The sequence below is a fragment of the Myxocyprinus asiaticus genome, chromosome 6 (assembly GCF_019703515.2).
Source record: "Myxocyprinus asiaticus isolate MX2 ecotype Aquarium Trade chromosome 6, UBuf_Myxa_2, whole genome shotgun sequence".
Lineage (NCBI taxonomy): Eukaryota > Metazoa > Chordata > Actinopteri > Cypriniformes > Catostomidae > Myxocyprinus > Myxocyprinus asiaticus.
In genome coordinates this window covers 55,025,707-55,046,461 of record NC_059349.1, presented here as the reverse complement: position 1 = coordinate 55,046,461, position 20,755 = coordinate 55,025,707, and the positions used below count along the sequence as shown (strand labels likewise).

Here is a 20,755-nt window from a genome sequence, read left to right as displayed (position 1 = left end):
TTCTCACAGAACTGGCTGGACACTTCCAAAGAGCTGAAGAAACAGATCAGAAGTATGATGTTTTTGTGAATGTTTTCCTGATAGAGAAAGACTGTTAATATTAGGCGTTCATGTAGGCTAAAAGTTTATTTTGTCATTAGGAGTACACTAACATATAGATGACCTTAAAGCTACAGGGTTATTCTGGGTTCAGTACAAGTTAAGTGTGGGTTCAGTGCATTCACTTCCATTGCAAGTGTCTCACTGGAACAGAGATTTTTGCTTTATTTTAAAGAAAAAGAGGGACGAGTAGATAATAAGTTTTGTGGTGATCAATTTTGTGGTTGATTGAGCTTAACTTGTATTGAACCCGGAATATTCCTTTAAGGTTTTTTGGCTGTTGTCTCTATCAAAATATATATTTAAAGGTGCAGTATGTAAGATTAAGAAACCCTTGTTGGGGCCTGGGTAGCTCAGTGGTAAAATACGCTGGCTACCACCCCTGGAGTTCGCTAGTTCTCTAGTTCGAATCCCAGGGCGTGCTGAGTGACTCCAGCCAGGTCTCCTAAGCAACCAAATTGGCCCGGTTGCTAGGGAGGGGAGGGTCACATGGGGTAACCTCCTCGTGGTCACTATAATGTGGTTTGTGCTCGGTGGGGCGCATGGTGAATTGAGCGCGGATGCCGCGGTGGATGGCGTGAAGCCTCCACACGCGCTATGTCTCCGTGGCAACGCGCTCAACAAGCCACGTGATAAGATGCGCGGGTTGACTGTCTCAGATGCGGAGGCAACTGGGATTCGTCCTCCGCCACCCGGACTGAGGCAAATCACTATGCGACCACCAGGACATAGAACGCATTAGGAATTGGGCATTCCAAATTGGGAGAAAAAGGGGAAAAAATCCCCCCCCAAAAAAATTAAAAATAAAAAAGAAACCCTTGTTGTTAGTGACACCTGTGGCCGTTAAGTGAACTGCAGCAGCTACCTGTTGCTCGCGCTCGTGCACACACTCCATAGGGACGCGAGCGAGCATCGACCAAAACAATGATGTAACGTACAAAGAGACTGAACGTGATTCACCGACATCATGCTGACAGATGAGGTAGCATAATTAAATTACACAGTTATGATTGTTTTAATACAAACTTTGAGACTAAACTAAAACTACTTATCAGCTAACATAGCATACTGATACACACATACAGCTACATACTACCGAACTACACCAGACTGTTTACTGCTGCACTGTTATGTTGCACTATTGTATGTTTTGTGTGTCATATGTTGTACTACGATCAAGAAACCAGCGTATTTGCTTAAATGTATCCTGCATACCTGACTTTCAGTATAAAGAGAAGATCGTTGAAATTATTTGGAAGTTACGAAGCAAAGTAGCTTGCGATTCGTCAGCATTAGCGGGCAAGATCAAGTTAGCTAAAATGACACAGATCAATCCTTATGGCACTATATTTCACATGCTTTGCAGTTATGTAAATTTACCTGTCCAATAAGAAGAACGCCAATTCAGGGTCGGTTTTGATCCCCAAAACCGAACGAAGGTCCCTCCAGGAATCAAATGCCCTGCTGATGTTCACTCTAGTTTTCGCTCGACTACGATCACGTTCCCGCTTAGCCAGACGGGATTCAGTAGAAGGCTCTCGGGAGCGCGCGTAAATGTCACATCCTTTGGATTTTCCCGGCAAAAGCGACCCGCTTCCTTCGCATTAAAATCAGTCTACAGGCTTTAATAGGCAACCTAGGAAGTCCGGGAAGGGCTCATTTTTTAAGTTGCGTTACAAGCCGTTCACACATTGGCAAAAAAAGGTGAATATTACATGAAAATTGTTACATACTGCAACTTCAAGTACTTACACAAAATGTTGATGTTTTTCAGCTGGTCCCTGGAACTTTGCCTTCAACGTGAAGTTCTACCCTCCTGATCCTGCACAGCTCTCTGAAGACATCACCAGGTGGGATATTACGGATAATTTACAACACTGTTCACCCAGGCCAGTTGCTTTGATCAGATCACAGAAGTTTGAGAAAAATGTTCCATGGTTAAATTGTTGAAAGAGCAATAAAAATGACCAACAAAACCATCAAATTTACCATCTTCAATAAAGAGTTCTTAGGGTGTGTTCACACTTGTAGATCGGTTCTCTTGGTTCTCTTGGTCCGAAAAAAGAAAATAATACATTTAGTCCTGGTTCGCTTAGCGTTCACACTGGCATTTTTAATACAGAACCTAAAGATACAGAACAAAAGGCATAAGGATAAGATCACAACTTGATTGGACAGCTTGTATTCATTTGTTTTATGTGGCACTGTTCCACACTTTCCCTTAACCTATCATTGAACATTTTGAACACTTGAGCATTTTTGTGCATTTTTTCCAGTATACTGGAAATATGCTTGTCGGACCAAATGTTAATAAGGAACTTTACCTCCTCATTGCGCCATGTTTGCCCTCTGCTCATTTTGTTTTGCATACACCGCTCTTACCGCTCTTTCAATGTTATCAAATCATGTGATTTTTAGGGTCGCATCTTGTGACATCACATCCTGTTAGAGTTCGTTTGGAAATGGACCGAGACCCACTATTCAGGCGGTCTCGGTCCGCTTGTTTGGTGCGCACCAAGGTTCGGATGGCAGCGTTCACACTTGTTCAAATGAACCGCACTAACAGAGCAATCGCACCAGAGTTCGTTTTAATCGAACCAAACCTGCCAAGTGTGAACACACCCTAAGCTTTGAACAGACCAGCTTTTAGATGACATGATATTACAATATTTGATATAAAAGCAAAAATATTATATTGAGAAGAATGTGTACCATAAGGGCGCTTTGTCACTGCAAAAATCGCTGCCATTGTGAATGCACCTTTAAAAGGTTTATATGTGGGGGGCCTGGGTATCTCAGCGAGTATTGACGCTGACTAACACCCCTGGAGTCTCGAGTTCGAATCGAGTGTGTGCTGAGTGACTCCAGCCAGGTATCCTAAGCAACCAAATTGGCCCGGTTGCTAGGGAGGGTAGAGTCACATGGGGTAACCTCCTCGTGGTCGTGATTAGTGGTTCTCGCTCTCAATGGGGCGTGTGGTAAGTTGTGCGTGAATCGTGGAGAGTAGCATGAGCCTCCACATGCTGTGAGTCTCCGTGGTGTCATGCAGAACGAGTCACGTGATAAGATGCACGGATTGACGGTCTCAGAAGCGGAGGCAACTGAGACTTGTCCTCCACCACCCGGATTGAGGTGAGTAACCGCGCCACCACGAGGACCTACTAAGTAGTGGGAATTGGGCATTCCAGATTGGGAGAAAAAAAGGTATATATGTTATCAATAAAATCAGCTATGGAGATTTAGAGAGAGTGATTGTGAAGATTTACATCTGGAATCCGACTATTGAGGATTATTCACACCAAATTCTAGACAAATTTGTGAGACGAAAGGTCTATTCACATGTCCAGAGTCTTCTGTCTTTATATTTATGCATGCATTTTGCTACGAGTATATTCCAAACGAACTCCTGAACCCAGCTTTTCTTTTTGAATCCCTGGATAAAATAACACAGTGTTACAGTGATATAAAGACACGTGGAATAATGCACATTAAGTAAAAATAGGAAGAGCATTAAATATGATGTATAATATTAAAAACTATATAAAAAACACAGCCTTACTCTATTTTCTTTAATTAGTGCATAATTTTACTGAATTCAGGGTTTCTTGTGCATGTTGAGAAAAAAAGCACCATTACAGGAATACTTTGTGTTATTTTATGCAATAAAATAGCAGTGAGGTTCTGCAGTTGGTTTTTCTACACTCGTAGTAAAGTATTGCATGTTCAGAGTATTATTATATGATATTTTACTATGAGATTAGTCCAAACAAATTGACAGTCCTCACTGCTATTTTTAATGCCAGGATAAAATAACAGGCACGGTGATATGCATACTAAATAATGTACATTAAGAAAAATCTCCAGATATATTATATAATGTGAGGGATCAGCACATTACATAAATATTGTAAAAAAAGAAAGACTGTGTTTACAGCTTCTATAATAATTATCTACTGTATATTTGCATTGAATTTAGAGCTTTTGCTGGTGTTTGCCAGTTTGCGCCACCAACGCTTTGGATTGTGCAGCAGCAGTGACTCTGGAAAAATGTCAAAAATCTGTTATCTTATTGGACAGTCCAAAGATATAAAAAAAATCTGACTACTCTCCGGGAAAAAAAAAAACGTTGGATTGTCGGCCGGACAGTTTGTCGGACCCGGTGTGAAAAGAGCCATGGGAATCCATTGTTCGTATTCAAAACAAACTAATATCAGGACACTTGGAGAACAAAAAGACAAACCATTTTTGACCTACATGCTGTCTGTCTGTCTATCAGGTATTACCTGTGTCTGCAGCTGCGAGATGACGTGATATCTGGACGTTTACCGTGTTCTTTCGCCACTCACACCCTTTTGGGCTCTTATACGGTGCAGTCTGAGGTGGGAGACTATGACGCTGATCTGCAGGGCCCCGGATACGTCAGCGACGTGCGTTTGGCCCCAAATCAGACCAAAGAACTGGAGGAGAAAGTCATGGAGCTTCACCGCAGCTACAAGTGAGTTTTACACCATCACTCGCAAATCGCATTCGAGCGGTTTACAATGCACTTTGAACAATTGCTGATGTTTTACAGAATCACACACACATATATATATATGATTGATATATCGTACTGTTAACGTATTTTAGGGCTGTCAATCAATAACAAATTTAAATGAATATTGAATTACATGACATGCCGATTAATTAATCTCACTGAATCACATTTACTGAGAAGGCTCCCCAATTAAAGATAATTCAATATAAATAATACATAATAATTCAAATAAATATATATGAAATATATTGTAGTATTATGTCAGGTGAGAAAAGCATTGATTAGACAAAACAAAAACTGGCTTTAGAAGTGAATATTTTTGGTTTTATTCCCATGTCATTGAACATAATCATGTAGTAGATAGCAGTTCATTTATCAATCGAGTTTGTCAATCTGTCCTATTCTCACAGGACTTGTTCTTAACTTCCTCGTCTGTGCTATGTACAAATGTGTCAGATGTACGCTTTTGAAGCGTCTCGCTGGTTTTCAACATCATAAACACTGCATTTTTAGGATGATGTGTCAAATTAAAAGTAATTGAAACTTTGAAAATCACGAGATCCCTACATTCTGTTGTGCTTCGCCCAGGTGTCATGAACACGTCCTGTGTGAACGGCTCTCATTCTGTGGCTACGCTGCTTGTGATGCTTGTTGAGGCGCGCTGACTGCCCCTTACTGATGCGGCTCATAAAAACACGAAGTTGCATGTACTTCAAGCTTGATTTCCTTCCACTTCCTAAAGAGTTGTGTCTGAAATCGTCCACTCGCTCACTCATTCACTATTTCCTATATAGTGGATGTCATTGAGTGCATTTTTATAAGCATGGAGTGACCAAAATGAATGAGTTAATTCGGACACTGATGTATATAATGAGCGTCGGCGATAGCTGTTGCAGAAACAACTTCGTCACATTGTACTTTTATCTTACATGTAGGATAATAATAATCATAATAACAACAATAATAATACTTATTTTTTTAAATTGGTATATATATACAAAAAAGTCATGTTTAATATATATATATATATATATATACTGTATATATAAAGAGATAGAGAGAGAGATTGAGATTTTGTACAAACAAAGATTAATGACAAAGTCTTTGAAGTCCATCCTGAATTAATTGCGGAAGTGAACACAGATGCATTGTCCTTTGTTATTATACTAATTAGTGAATAGGGGTGATTTTGGACAATGCTCAAGACTCTGAGACTCTTTATAAACATTCATCCGTTTTTTTTGAGCAGAGTGAGTTTGGGGCGGACTCTCTGTTTGTTCGACCAATAGCAGACAGTTGGCAGTTTTCAGGAAACCTGTTTGGAAACGAGTATTATTCTTGCTAGTGATGTAGAAATGACACACTTCACTGCTAATCATTGCAAACAAAACATACTCCAAATATCTGATATTTAATGAACATTTATTTTACGCAGTGTTTGTTTATATTTATGTTGACACGATATTTACACAAAATGCATTCAAAAATATCTGAAAATTGCAAATGTAATCACTCTTAATTTATTACATTTTTTTTTAATTAAATATTTTAATTTCACTTAAATTAACTTAATTTAAAACGTTAAAGTCTCTGTAAACATAAATCATGCATATGAGGTATCGTTTGAAAGCTTTGAATCTGAGCTTTTCAGAGATACCCATCACTTCTGCATTTATGTTACTTAAAATATCAAAATAAGGCCTCAAATCATTCGCATCGCAAATTAGCGCCCCCTAGAGGTAATGGGGTAGAAATATTTATATAAAAATAAAAGTCCTTCACATAGCATCTAAATGGACAAGTCATATATCAAATGAAAGCTCTCATTCTCAGGAATGTGACTGTATAGTTTATTGTTGCACTAATACCACAGTTCAAAAGATTTTCAAAAGAATCACAAAGGGAAATATGATTTCTGTTAGTCATCTAATACAAACGTCTCATTTATGCTCTGATAACTGCTGCTGTAAGCCCCAAATAGATACAAACTTTATATCTACTTTTACCTTAGGGAGTTCTCTACAAAATGAGCCATTGTTTACTTGTCTGTGAGCTTGCTTGTGTAAATAATCCAACGTTATATCTTAGATGTCCAGAACAAAATCTGCAGTCCAACAGGAAAAGGATGCTAAACAAATCATCAGGAAAATATGTTTTTGACTATTGATGATAAAATGCTATACACATCATCAAAGAGGCAGATCTCAGCTTTCTAATGACACTTAGATTGAGCTTCTAGTCCACTCAGAGGCCGAGATATTCAATGAAACATTGAGGGTGGTGCTTGAACTGAAAATTAGACTGAATGTCTATGGACGAGCACATCTGTGAGGGATAAAATGTGTTAGAGCGCCACCTACATTTCAGATCTGTATATTATGATGGAATGTGATAGAGGAAAAAATTATTTTTCTAGTGCTTTCTGCCATCTAGTGGAATAAAATAAGACTTTTCAAAGTGAAGTAGAGTGAACAGAACCAGAATTACATGTCAGGACAATAAAAAAAAATTTTTTGTTTAAAAAAAAAAGAAAGCTTATCATAAGATTATAAACACATACAATAGTATTTATGAATAATTGGAGTCTTTTTATTTGGGGGTTCTCTGAAAAATTAGACACATTTGTTGCTATTAGTCCACAGTATGTGTGAATGGTGAGCTTTTGAATTTGAGTGTGAAAAATTGCGGACGGCAGCCCAAAAATGCACATAAGGGGTTAAAGGTGCTGAGAGGACTACACTCTTATTGTTAAATGAAAGCATTACTAAATGATGAATGTTCAAATCTTTGTGGTTATAGATTCTAGTAAGTTTTGAAATTTGCACTTGCCTGAGGAGAAGATGAATTATGCTGTGTGTGTTAAAGACACCAGATAAGACAAATTAGAACTAATTTGTGAGTATTTATACACCAAGTTGTGAGTGCATGCACACAAACTCCCTTGAGGCAAACAGATATTTAATTCACACACAATCACTTCATACAGCTCAGTGTGACTGTAATTATGGTGTTCATTTCTGAATGAATAGTTCAGTGTCAGTGAAGGTCCGTTCACACAAAAACTCACTCAGACTCTCAGTGCGTGTCTGTCTCGACCCACAATACCCGACTTCAACAGAAACACAAGCACAAACACAGTGTTGTGTGTATATTGACTGTTAGTGCTGTGTGTGTTATCTGTGTGTTCCTTTAGTAATAGTCATCAAGGCTGTAACCATTTGAGAGGGGGGGTCGCGGGTGTTGAGGTCACAAAAATAATAGTCCTCTTTGGTCCTTTAATATAATAAAGGCACTGAATGCATTCATTGTTTAAATAAAGGCTTTAAATGTGATAAAGTATGAAAATGTGATAATTCGTCTTTCTCTATTTTATTCCTCTTTTGGTAATTCGTGGAAACATCCTCTTTTGTTGGAGCCAGGGTTTTAATTTAGTTTTTATTTCTATTTTAGTCATTCCAAATTAGTTTAGTTTTCGATAGTAAGCACAGGGTTCCCGCGGGTCCTTAAAAAGTCTTAAAATGTCTTAAATGATATTACAAAAGTCTTAATTATCATTCAAAGATGGACAGACAAATCACATTATTAAATGTGATTTAATTCAATAAATCTATAGTCTGTATGCGCTGCATGCTTCAAAGTGAAGACGCGGCACTGTTGCACATTCTCCAAGCGCATAGGGAGCTCATGATACAGTGTTTCCAGCGGTTTCATAGCGGTTCAAAATCAGTTAATTACTGCTTATTTTTGTTTTATGACGATGTTTATTTTACAGCGTGTATATAGTAATAAGTTGTACATGATTGTAAGAGTGCATATTTTATTTTAGCTTACAGACATTTCAAAATAAGAGTCCCCAGTTTATTTTCAGCTTGTTTATAGTTATAAGTCCTGCGCTATGCACCAAACCATCATTTTTTTGGTTATTATTGGCGATTTGGTTTCTTGTTGCCTCTGTGTCTGTGCCCATCACAGTAAAAATGTTAACACATTTAATAAATCATTTTAAAAACTATTGGTTGATTTATCAGTTATCAGCTTTCCTCCAACACATTATTGTATCAGCAAAATCCAATATCGGTTGACCTCTAATTTGCATTTGTTGATATATTGGTACATAAAACAATTTTAATATGATCTGATATGGACATACCATACAACATGTGTTTGTTTTCATTAAGGAAATAACACTGGTTGGAGCAAATGGGAAGGCAAAAATAATATTTACTGTGTTCTCCCATTCAGTCCCAATCTAGATTATTTCTGCGTTCCAAACCCTGATATGTGAAAGGGGTAGAATTTTGTTTGTGCGTGTTAACCGGGTTAATTACTGGTTATGTAGCAGTGATGTGTATTTGTATGTATTTGTGTTGTAGAGGAATGAGTCCTGCTGAAGCTGAGATGCTGTTCTTGGAAAACGCAAAAAAACTCTCCATGTATGGAGTCGACCTGCATCATGCCAAGGTATGACGTGTTTTTATAAGACCAGGAGAATGAGTGTGTTTGTGGTGAGAAAAAGAGAATGTGTGTTAATGTGTTTGGATTGAGTTTTTGTGTAGTTTGTTACCTGCACTTGCTCATCTCAGTGCCAAACCTCTTCCTGAAATCTAGAAGCTTCTTATGACGAGGACGAGGGCGGGGCCAGGCCGCGATTACGCATGCCTGACCCCCAATTGGGCTAATCAGCTGAGGAGAGGAAAAAATGTGGCGGAACATGACAGTTCGGTAGAGAGAGAGCCACATGCAGCTGCCATGTGTTTATGTTTTTGTGTCTTTTTGTTTCTATAAAAGTTCCTATTTTTTGGGGGGGATTTTTCCCCTTTTTCTCCCAATTTGGAATGCTCAATTCCCAATGCGCTCTAAGTCCTCGTGGTCGCGTAGTGACTCGCCTCAGTCCGGGTGGCAGAGGATGAATCCCAGTTGCCTCCACGTCTGCGACCGTCAACCCGCACATCTTATCACGTGGCTTGTTGAGCGTGTTGCCACGGATACATAGCGCGTGTGGAGGCTTCACGCCATCCATGCACAACTCACCACACGCCCCACCAAGAACGAACCACATTATAGCAACCACGAGGAGGTTACCCCATGTGACTCTACCCTCCCTAGCAACTGGGCCAATTTGGTTGCTTAGGAGACCTGGCTGGAGTCACTCAGCACGCCCTGGGATTTGAACTAGTGAACTCCAGGGGTGGTAGCCAGCGTATTTTACCATTGAGCTACCCAGGCCCCCTATAAAAGTTCCTATTATATATATATTTTAACCCTGTTACATTGGTGCCGAAGCCCAGGAAGGAGGAGGGATGTGCTGTCGTGTAGTCCTCGCCACTGCCATCCACCCAAAGGAGCAGCCACGGCTATTCGCCGGGGGACGGAGGAGTTGCTGCCGACCGCCTGGACGCGGAGGAACGGCTGCCGTCCGTGAGGGGAGGAGGGTTTTGCTGCCGGCCGCCTGGAGCGGTGGAGCCGCTGCCAAGGGCGGAAGAGTTCCCTACCGGCCGCCAAAACGTGGAGGGGCGTTCCATCTGCCAGGGGTCGGAGGACTGGCTCCTATCCGCCCGGGGAAGAGCGGCTGTCATCCGCCAGACGGTGGAGGAGTGATCGAGGACCGGGCAACGGCATGTCTGGGAAACCGGCTGAACAGTCAAAATAATATTTTAATAAAACTAAAAGACACAAACATAAACACACACACAGCAGCTGCATGTGGCTCTCTCCCGAACTGCCGCATTCCGCCGCATATATCCCTCTCCTGATTAGCCCAATTGGGGGCCGGGCGTGCACAGTCGCGGCTCAGCCCCGCCCTCCTCCTCGTCACACTTCATTTTTCTTTTTCCTCAGTCATTAACATAATGGTCAGCTGATGTGTGGTCACAGGTGTGTGTTTGTGTATATTGACTATTTTAGAAAAGCTTTAAAAGCATCTCATCCAGTCAGATTTTAGAGCCAGAACTATCCGTCATTGGACATGAATGTTAGTAAGCAATTTCACAAAGGACACAGTTTGGCTGGGTTTCAAAAGCAACAGTGTGAATGATAGACTAACAATAGAGTATAAAGACTAAAGTTGACCAAAAAAGATATTTCAATATTTAAAATATAATTTTTTCATGTCATTTTCCCCCTGTGCAGTTTTTAAAGCCTTAAAGGAAATCATATATCCCTATTTTATTATTATGATTCCAAGTTAAATATGAATAAAGTTGTATGTGCATTCTGTAATTAATGCAGAATTTAATTCATTAAAGGATAGTGTAAAAGGGGCTCAAGGCAAAAGTTCTGTCTCTCCTTCAACATGCATTCGTCTCTTTATCTGTTATTATTTACTGCACGATTCAAGCCCAATGCAAATATTCGGTAACAGCTGTAAGGTTTAGCATTTTTTCCTGTGCTGACGTAGCGCTGTTTGGTTGGGTAAAGTTAACATATGTGACTTGAACAGCCAGATGCATTTACACTTGACCAGTTTCGTCTGAAATGCATCTTAAACCACCTCCTGAAGTGGTCTGAGCGATCGGATTGCAATCCGTCTCGAATACATTTACACCTGGTCTTTTCATGATAGGATAGCTAACCGATCAGTGAAAACGCATGAAGTGGCCAAGTGTAAACCGTCCCCTAATCACAGTTGTTTATAATTTGTTTATAAAATACTTGTGATGTTATGAAATGCATGCAAAAAAGTCCCACGGCAGTTCATAAAGTCACAAGTGTTGAGACCAAAAAATAAAAATAGTGTGCTTATTACAGATAGGCCTACATCTTAAGTAGTAATTTATTGATTAACTTGAAATCATATAATAAAATGGGGCTATGTGATTACTTTTAAGGCTTTAAAAAATATAGCATTTTTTATAAATTATTGCACAGAGATTGAATTACATAAAAAGTATTATTTTATATGTTATATATCATTTATGAATCCCAGACAACACCGCCAATTATATTATATTACATTATGCAATAGTAATAATGCATACTGTATTTCATGTTATGTTAAGGCTCTCCGATAAAACATACAAGCCCTTATTTCGCACGTAGGAAAACATTTGAAATTCGATGTGCATTTGAAAATATGTTTCTTTATCTATCATCTCGAGAGTAATGGAGTGTCTCGTCCTGTGTGTCATTTACATTGTATGTATGAGCCAAGAACATTTGCCATTGTGCAAATAAAATTAAAGTGAAACTATAAAAATCCTCGCTTGCATTTTCGTGGGAGTTTGGCACGAACTTCCGTAGATGGTACGCCCATCAGAGCACTTTAAAGCGGTTCATTTTATCACTCTGCTCTGCTCTGAATGCGGCCAGTCAGTTCATTTTAGGTGCTCAAATAATACAAGAACGGAATATGAGACACAAAAACACGTCATGGTAATCATGGTATATCTATATTCGCTTAAAATTCCCATATGTGGACAGTAAATTGTGACTGGAATATGAAGTATGTAATGCAGCTATGTATGGCAAGCCACGAGGTACTTATATCATTAAATGCAAAGCGGACTGGTACCTCTTCACTTTCACATCGCACAAATCAATCGAAACACAAAAGTTCGCTTTTGGGTTCTTTTAAGGGGGTCTGAGACCACTTGGGTTGTTCACATATACACGTTATACCGCTCTGAGAGCGCTTGGAGTGCTCAAACGAACTAGGTGTGAAAATGCCCTTAAATTGATCATTACAATTATCCGTATGAAAATTAATCTTCAGATACATTTCTTATTCGTGACAGGCGATCAGGTCAAGATTGAGCTGACAGTGATTGAAAAGTTGCATTATTGAATTAATCCAATCAGAAAGAATTGACACCAATCAACATATTAGCAACACATTTGCAAAAAACTAAAATTGATTGATTCATTTAGTAATGGATATTAGCCTGTATAAAGCTGACATACACCGATCAGCCACAACTTTAAAACCACGTGCCTAATATTGTGTAGGTCCCCCTAGTGCCGCCAAAACAGCGCCAACCCTCATCACAGAATAGCATTCAGAGATGATATTCTTCTCAACACAATTGTACAGAGTGGTTATCTGAGTTACCGTAGACTTTGTCAGTTCAAACCAGTCTGGCCATTCTCCGTTGACCTCTCTCATCAACAAGCCGTTTCCGTCCGCAGAACTGCCGCTCACTGGATGTTTTTTGTTTTTGGCACCATTCGGAGTAAATTCTAGAGACTGTTGTGTGTGAAAATCCCAGAAATACTCAAACCAGCCCGTCTGACACCAACAATCATGCCACGCTCCAAATCACTGAGATCACATTTTTTCCCCATTCTGATGGTTGATGTGAACATTAACTGAAGCCCCTGACCCATATCTGCATGATTTAAGCACTGCTGCCACACGATTGGCTGATTAGATAATTGCATGGATGATTGTTGGTGCCAGACGGGCTGATTTGAGTATTTCTGGGATTTTCACACACAACAGTCTCTAGAGTTTACTCAGAATGGTTTCTGTTAATGCGCATATGAGCACCTGCTCTGATTGGCTGCTGCAGCCCAACACAACTCTCTCTCTGTATCTCTATCTCTCTCGCCCTCCCCTCCTCCAATGACACAGCTGGTTGGCCGTCTGTTTGAGTGCTTTGCAGCAGCGCAGGAGGAGGTGAGATGCTGTTCTGCGTGTTTGCATGTTTTTATCTGTTTGTAAATACATGTGTGTTTAAATGTGTAGTTGACATTGTGAAGGCCTCATGTGTGTGTAAATCAATGTGTGATTATAATTGACATGCGACTAGAGCATTTGCATACATTTGTCCTTGGATGCATGTGTGTGAGCGTGTACCACGCTGCATGAGCGAGATAATGAAGGTTTGTCGGGTCAGTGCAGACAGTGTGTCATTGTGATGCAGTGCAGTATGAAATCATTGTTCCACCTTCAGCAGTTTACTCGCGCACATATTTGCCTTGCCTATATTGTACATCAGAACAGTCATACTGATGGCCCTAGCGATCAGATGGTTTTCTCGTTGAGTCATGCTCACAGCTAGTGTTTTGTTGCATTGGATTAATGATTGGTTTGATTTTCTCTGAAGTGTTTGGTGTTAGTGTAGTTGATTACAAAGCAAAATGGAAGCTGAGAAGCTTTTACAAGGAGAATGTAATAGAATCTAGTGCTCGACCGACAGCTTTGAAATGTATTTTATATATCAGGTTGGAAGATATATAAAATACAATATAATTACGGCAGATAGGATTAAGAAAAATGATTGAAATTAAATGAACATTTATTTGTTAAAATGACTGGTACTCAATATTCACTAAAAATAGTTGAAAACAGAGCATGTTTATTTTTCATTGACAAGGCTGTTGGTTTATTTTGGAGTCACTTCTCTGTTAATAGAGCGCAACAGTCTGATTCTGGAAGTAGGAATGGGCATTTTCTAGTAATTTTGTAGTCGAGTACTCTAACCCACAAAAAACGAGTAACGATCACTTGTAAATTAAGATATAAAAATAACAAGTATGGCATGTACTTGAAATTTAGATTTTGTTTATTCACAAACGTTTCCAAGAACGGTTTCAAAATAAGGTTACTTGAACAAACTATGCTTTTCTTTTGTGACAAATAATAATAAACAATATGCATTAATCAAAATGAAAAAACAAAATACTTGCACTTACCTGGAGCTGGGAAACATAGAAACCAGCACTGACAGCATTAGGGTAATCATATATAAACTCTGAGTCTACATAAAGGCCATCACATTTTTATTTAATTTCACATTAATCAGAAAAATAAATGGTGAAAGATTTAATGCACATACATATACTGGTCTGATAAGCTTCCGAGTTTCTTGTACCGCTTCGCAGTTTCTTTCCACCATAAAAGTAGATCCTCGTCCATTGGTTTGCATGACTCCAATAAGAAATTAATATCAATAGAGTAGAATTCAATACAAATCTAAATATTACAAGTATTATTGCTAGAGCTACGTTACGCTTTGCTATCAAAAGCACAGACGCCATCATATCTTCTTCTCTCATCCAACACCTCGACGACACACCCACAGCGCCCCCAGTGGACTCAACTGTAACTGCGAGATTTGGTGAGAGATTCAGCGGGAAGATGGCGCCACGGATGGCAGTCTCTGGAGCTCTCCAATTCGTTTGTTGTTTTTGTTTGTTCGTCCTGTGTTTAGTAATTTTTTTCCAATCAGTTTTACCAGGGATGAACTGCTGCACATACCAGACAATCTTTTCCCGGTTTTGAACTATTCGGACGTTTTGCTGGACATTTTATTTGGAGACGCAGCTGTGTTGTTTAAGCACGCTATGAGACGCAAGTGAGGGTCGATGCCGATAATCTTAAAATCGGCCAGATTAATTGGCCTGGACAACATATCTTTCGTGTTGATCTTTTAAGCAGTTCCTGAAATGATTGTGTTGTTGAGTTTGTGCCGATCATGGAATAATGTGTTTTTTTGGTCAGGACTCTGAGAGTGTGGATATCATGCTGGGTGTTTCTTCCAGCGGCCTCCTCGTCTACAGAGATAAACTGCGCATCAACCGATTCGCCTGGCCCAAAATCCTTAAGATCTCTTACAAGAGGAACAACTTCTACATCAAAGTCCGACCAGGAGAGGTGAGATGGGTTGACGGTAGATCAGCTAGTGACTGTTGTTTTTCTGAATGTGCTATGTGGTGAAAGATCTGAACATGTTTGTCTTTTTATTCAGTTGGAACAGATCGACAGCACAATCGGATTTAAACTCCCAAATCACAAAGCGGCAAAAAGACTCTGGAAAGTTTGTGTAGAGCATCACACCTTCTTCAGGTGAGAGAGAGAAAGAGAGGCTGGTCTTTCATATACGAGTTGAGCTCAGTCGACAGCATTTGTGGCATAATATTGATTACCACATAAATTAATTTGGACTTGTCCATCCTTTTCTTTAAAAAAAAAAAGCAAAAATCTGTGTACAGTGAGACTATATTGAACTATATTGAATATTTCTTTAAGTCAGGGGTTTTCAAAGTATTAAACAGTAAGTTCCAATTTGGAATGCCCAATTCCCAATGCGCTCTAAGTCCTCATGGTGGTGTAGTCACTCGCCTCAATCCGGGTGGTGGAGGACGAATCTCAGTTGCCTCCACGTCTGAGACCGTCAATCCGCGCATCTTATCACGTGGCTTGTTGAGCGCGTTACCACGGAGACGTAGCGCGCGTGGAGGCTTCACGCTATTCTCCGCAGCATCCACGCACAACTCGCCACGCGCCCCACCGAGAGCGAGAACCACATTATAGCGACCACGAGGAGGTTACCCCATGTGACTCTACCCTCCCTAGCAACCGGGCCAATTTGGTTGCTTAGGAAGCCTGGCTGGAGTCACTCAGCACACCCTGGATTCGAACTTGCGACTCCAGGGGTGACAGTCAGCGTCTTTACTCGCTGAGCTACCCAGACCCCACATGACCGGTTTTGAGTGTACACGCACTCTCTGAAAGAGAGCAGGGAGATTTCATAGAGCAGCGTATAATAATAAATCCACGTGCAAGTGGAGCGCAACAAGTACAGATGCGCTCTTGCATGATATGCATGCATTCATGACATTTAACAGAATTATAACGCCATAGAGCTTCTGTCTATTAAGCCAATAATTTTCATTTATCTTCACAATACATTTTTTATTGTATTTTGTTATTTATCTTTTGATTTTACTTGGTGAATTAATCATAATTCTCCGTGCCTCCCCTGATATTCCCTGGCGCCCCCCGGTTTGAAAACCGTGGCATTAAGTCTTCATTACTGTAACTAATTTGTGTTGTTTTTTAAATGGTCACTTATATGTGTAAATTATCCTGTTATTTGCCAATAACAAATGTCGTAATGTGAAACTTTACACTACTACACTTACAGGAAATCACAGCGGATCTAAATGAGTTTTAAAATCCTGAAATATACGTTCTTCAAAGTTATATTGATGTCATAATAGTGATATTGGGAACAATGTGTTCTAAAATATCTATTTGTTGTCTGTTCCCATTAGGATTAGATCGAAATTATTCCAATAGGAATCCTGTACACATATCCGGTTAGGAAGAATTTAAACGTGTCATTATAAAAAAACACGTGAATATGTCCTTATACAGTCTTTATGGCATGATTTATAACCTGTACACTTTGCATAACTCAAACACTTGATGAGATCTTTAACTAACAGTGTGATTCTTGCGTTCTGATAGGCTGGTGTCCCCCGAAGCTCCTCCCAAACGCTTCCTGTCACTGGGGTCAAAGTTCCGCTACAGCGGGCGAACACAAGCACAGACTCGGCGGGCGAGCGCTCAGATCGCACGTCCTGCCCCTCAGTTCCAGCGCACAAGCAGCAGACGCCACACCGTCGCAGTCAGCATGGACAACAGTACGCATCACACCATAAGAGCTTTGAAATATCACAGATATAACAATCTATACTTCTGTTGAAGTCAACATGAAATCAAAATTGACTCTTTTTACTATTTATAAACAAACAGTCTGTGGCGGCACATCCGGGTTCTATTGGCACCCCAGAAAAAAGAACTGCTTCCAATGGGTACTTCGGTCAATTTGAGCTGAAAATGACCAGAAAGTGCTGTTTGTGGGGACAAACACCCCGTTTATAAAAGATCACTGGAGATTTGGTCTTCTTTGTCTCTTTTAATATCCTTTCTGTTCTTTATAGTCAGTTGTTGATTAGAAAAAATAAATTAAAAAAAGATTTAATTCTAATCACACATGGATGTGCTAAAAAACCACACACGTCGGGAGCCTGGGTAGCTCAGCGAGTATTGACGCTGACTATCACACCTGAAGTCACAAGTTCAAATCCAGGACGTGCTGAGTGACTCCAGCCAGGTCTTTGTTTCATTAGACTAGAAGCTCAATCTAGGTGTCATTAGAAAGCTGAGATCCTTCCCTTTGCGATGAACTATAACATGTTATCATCAATAGTCCTTAACATATATTTCTGATTATTAGTTTAGACTGCATATTTTGTTCTAGACATCTAAGATATAACACTGGATTATTCACCGAAGCAAGCTCACAGACAAGTAAACAATGGCTCATTTTGTAGAGAACTTCCTAAGGTTAAAGCAGATATAACATTTTTAGCAATGTGGTGCTTACAGCAGCAGTTATCGGAGCATAAATGAGATGTTTGTATTTGATGACTTACAAATATCATATTTCACTTTGTGATTCTTTTGAAAATCTTTTAAACTGTGGTATTAGTGCAACAAAATAAGCTGTACAGTCACATTCCTGAGAATGAGAGCTTTCATTTGATATATGACATGTCTATTTTAAAGACTTTTATATTCATATTAATATTTCTACCACATGACCTCTAGGTGGCGCTTTTTTGCGAGGTGTATGGTTTAAGGCCTTATTTTATCATTTTAAGTAACATAAATGCAGAAGTGATGGTTAGCTCTGAAAAGTTCAGATTCTAAGCTTTCAAACGATACCTCATATGCCTGACTTATGGATATGGGCATTTTAAGCGTAAACGTATTTTGTGATTTTTCCACAGAGTTGAAGAGGTTAATATTCCAATATTGTTTTTTTTTTTTTCTTCCAATTTGGAATGCCCAATTCCTCATGGTCGTGTAGTGATTCGCCTCAGTCCGGGTGGCAGAGGACGAATCCCAGCTGCCTCCGCGTCTGAGACCGTCAACCCGCGCATCTTTTCACGTGGCTTGTTGAGCGCGTCGCCACGGAGACATAGCGCGTGTGGAGGCTTTACGCCACCCACCGCGGCATCCACGCTCAACTCACCACGCGCCCCACCGAGAACAAACCACATTATAGTGACCACGAGGAGGTTACCCCATGTGACTCTACCCTCCCTAGCAACCGGGCCAATTTGGTTGCTTGAGGAGACCTGGCTGGAGTCACTCAGCACGCCCTGGAATTCGAACTAGTGAACTCCAAGGGTGGTAGCCAGCATCTTTACCACTGAGCTACCCAGGCCCCCAATATTCTAATATTGTTACAAATACATACATTCATCACAATCTTCGTTTGAAGATTTCATGTTGACTTTATTAGTAATGTATACAATTTTTCCTGTGAATAAGCAGAATGTTTTGAACTCTCGGTCTGTGTGTAGATGATTCAAGAGATCTATAAATCAAAGTGCGAGAGGAAAACTAACGTTTAAAACGTATCTGTATTTAATCATCAGCTCCAGCGGGTAACCATGACAACATGAAAAACTCCAAGCCTGTCATTGCTACGGATGACCTCATCACTACAGAAACACCGGAGAAGAAATTAGAGGAGATAAACTCTGTGGAGAAGGAGAGTAAAACTGACGAATCAGAACAAGCCCCGCCCACTTCGGTCACCAAGGTACTTTCACACAAATCCCAGGTTAACCAAGAATGAAATATGTGATTTAATGTGTCACTTATGATCATGTCTGCAGTCAAACATGTTTGTTCCAGATGATATTTCTAAATTAACTCCGTTCCAAACTCTAGTGAGCTGCCTCGCTACTGCCTACATAGGCTGCTTCCTTTTAACAGCCCTCTACATTGCGAGTAAATCACTCGCATAGGCGCCCAAATTTCGTGCTGTGTGACTAAAACATGTCCGTTATTAGCCACTGGATAATAAATATACAGATTTCACATGCCAGTGATTGAGTTGTGTAGCGATGAAGCACAGAGATCCTTTTACTGCATAAATAGCTGGCAGTTAAGAAGCGTGTTGTGTCTTGTGAGCGAGCGCTCTGAAGGAAATTGACCTTATTTGGCTGCAGTGGGTCCAGAGGTGTCATGATCGCACTGTCACCATCGCTTTAGTTGAGCGATGATACGCCATAGTTACATTTACATTGCATTTAACCACGTCAACTTTTCCACGGACTGTTTTCACAACATTCTCCGTTTCGAGTCTGTCTTTTTTTTTTTTACTCCCCTTTTTCTCCCCAATTTGGAATGCCCAATTCCCAATGCACTCAAATCCGGGTGGTGGAGGACGACTCTCAGTTGACCGTCAATCCGTGCATCTTATCACGTGGCTTGTTGAGCACGTTACCGTGGAGATATGGCACGTGTGGAGGCTTCACGCGATCCACCGTGGTATCCGCGCACAACTCACCACGTGCCCCACTGAGAGCGAACCACATTATAGGGACCACAAGGAGGTTACCCATTGTAACTCTACCCTCCCTAGCAACTGGGCCAATTTGGTTGCTTAGGAGACCTGGCTGGAGTCACTCAGCACGCCCTGGATTGGAACTCGCGAGCGAGAAAGTGCAATTTTTTAAAAATGTCCTTAAACCGCTGTGTAACCAAAATTTGTCGTGTGCCATGACACAAAGTTGGCCATTGTGGTTAACACAAGTAAAATAAAAATAAAAAACTGGTGGTTTTGCTAAACCAATACATAGAGGTAATCACGCAAAAAAAATGAGGGAAATTAAAATTGGTCAAGCAACCAACGTTACAATTATTGGACTGCTTCAGATGGACTGACCCAAAAGAAAAAATAAGCATGAATTCTAATCACACATTGCACCGATGAGGGAAACCACCATGCAACTTCTCTCTTGTTTATGTGCGCTGAGCTCATTCAACCGTAAACACTTGCTTAGAGCTGCCGGTTCTCTTAAAGAGACAGTACCATTTTAGTGCTTGTTATACATATCAGTGTAAACTCAATGCAAAATCGTACCATTGCATATAAACAAATATGTAACAAAATGTAGTAATGCAATTTTCAAAGGGACAGTTATACATTTTGAAATATTTTAACTTCAACAAACATTGTAAATATGGACGAATTTACCTAAAGGACTCTTTTTTTTTTTTTAAACCTATTGTTTTAACATGGTACTTTTGATATAGTAGTACTTAAATTATTATTATTATAATACAAATATAAAATTATTGTTATGTGGAATTAAATTTTCATTATGAGGTTCCAGCCTTGTGAATTGCTAGCTAAAAATGTGCATGGAATTTTTAAGCAGCTTGTATCATTACTATAAATGCAATTTCATGACATTATACGAATTGATAGAATGTGACATTTTTACTTTTTTAAAAAGCTAAAATTTGATTGAAATGATAAAAAGCGAAATATGAAATAAAATGTACAGTCTTGCATACTATATCGCATG

The 20,755-nt window shown here is 39.8% G+C and overlaps 1 protein-coding gene across 3 annotated transcripts in view; it reads left to right on the top strand.

Moving 5' to 3' along the window:
* Window positions 1-20,755, top strand: part of LOC127443010 (band 4.1-like protein 3) — an 83,590-nt gene that overhangs the window by 32,170 nt on the left and 30,665 nt on the right. For all 3 annotated transcript variants that reach the window (XM_051701473.1, XM_051701472.1, XM_051701471.1), the window contains exons 5-12: window positions 10-52; window positions 1,874-1,949; window positions 4,376-4,594; window positions 9,010-9,097; window positions 15,078-15,230; window positions 15,325-15,422; window positions 16,830-17,005; window positions 18,812-18,978. In XM_051701473.1, coding sequence (XP_051557433.1) covers window positions 10-52; window positions 1,874-1,949; window positions 4,376-4,594; window positions 9,010-9,097; window positions 15,078-15,230; window positions 15,325-15,422; window positions 16,830-17,005; window positions 18,812-18,978 — 1,020 coding nt within the window. The remainder of the gene's footprint in view (window positions 1-9; window positions 53-1,873; window positions 1,950-4,375; window positions 4,595-9,009; window positions 9,098-15,077; window positions 15,231-15,324; window positions 15,423-16,829; window positions 17,006-18,811; window positions 18,979-20,755) is intronic.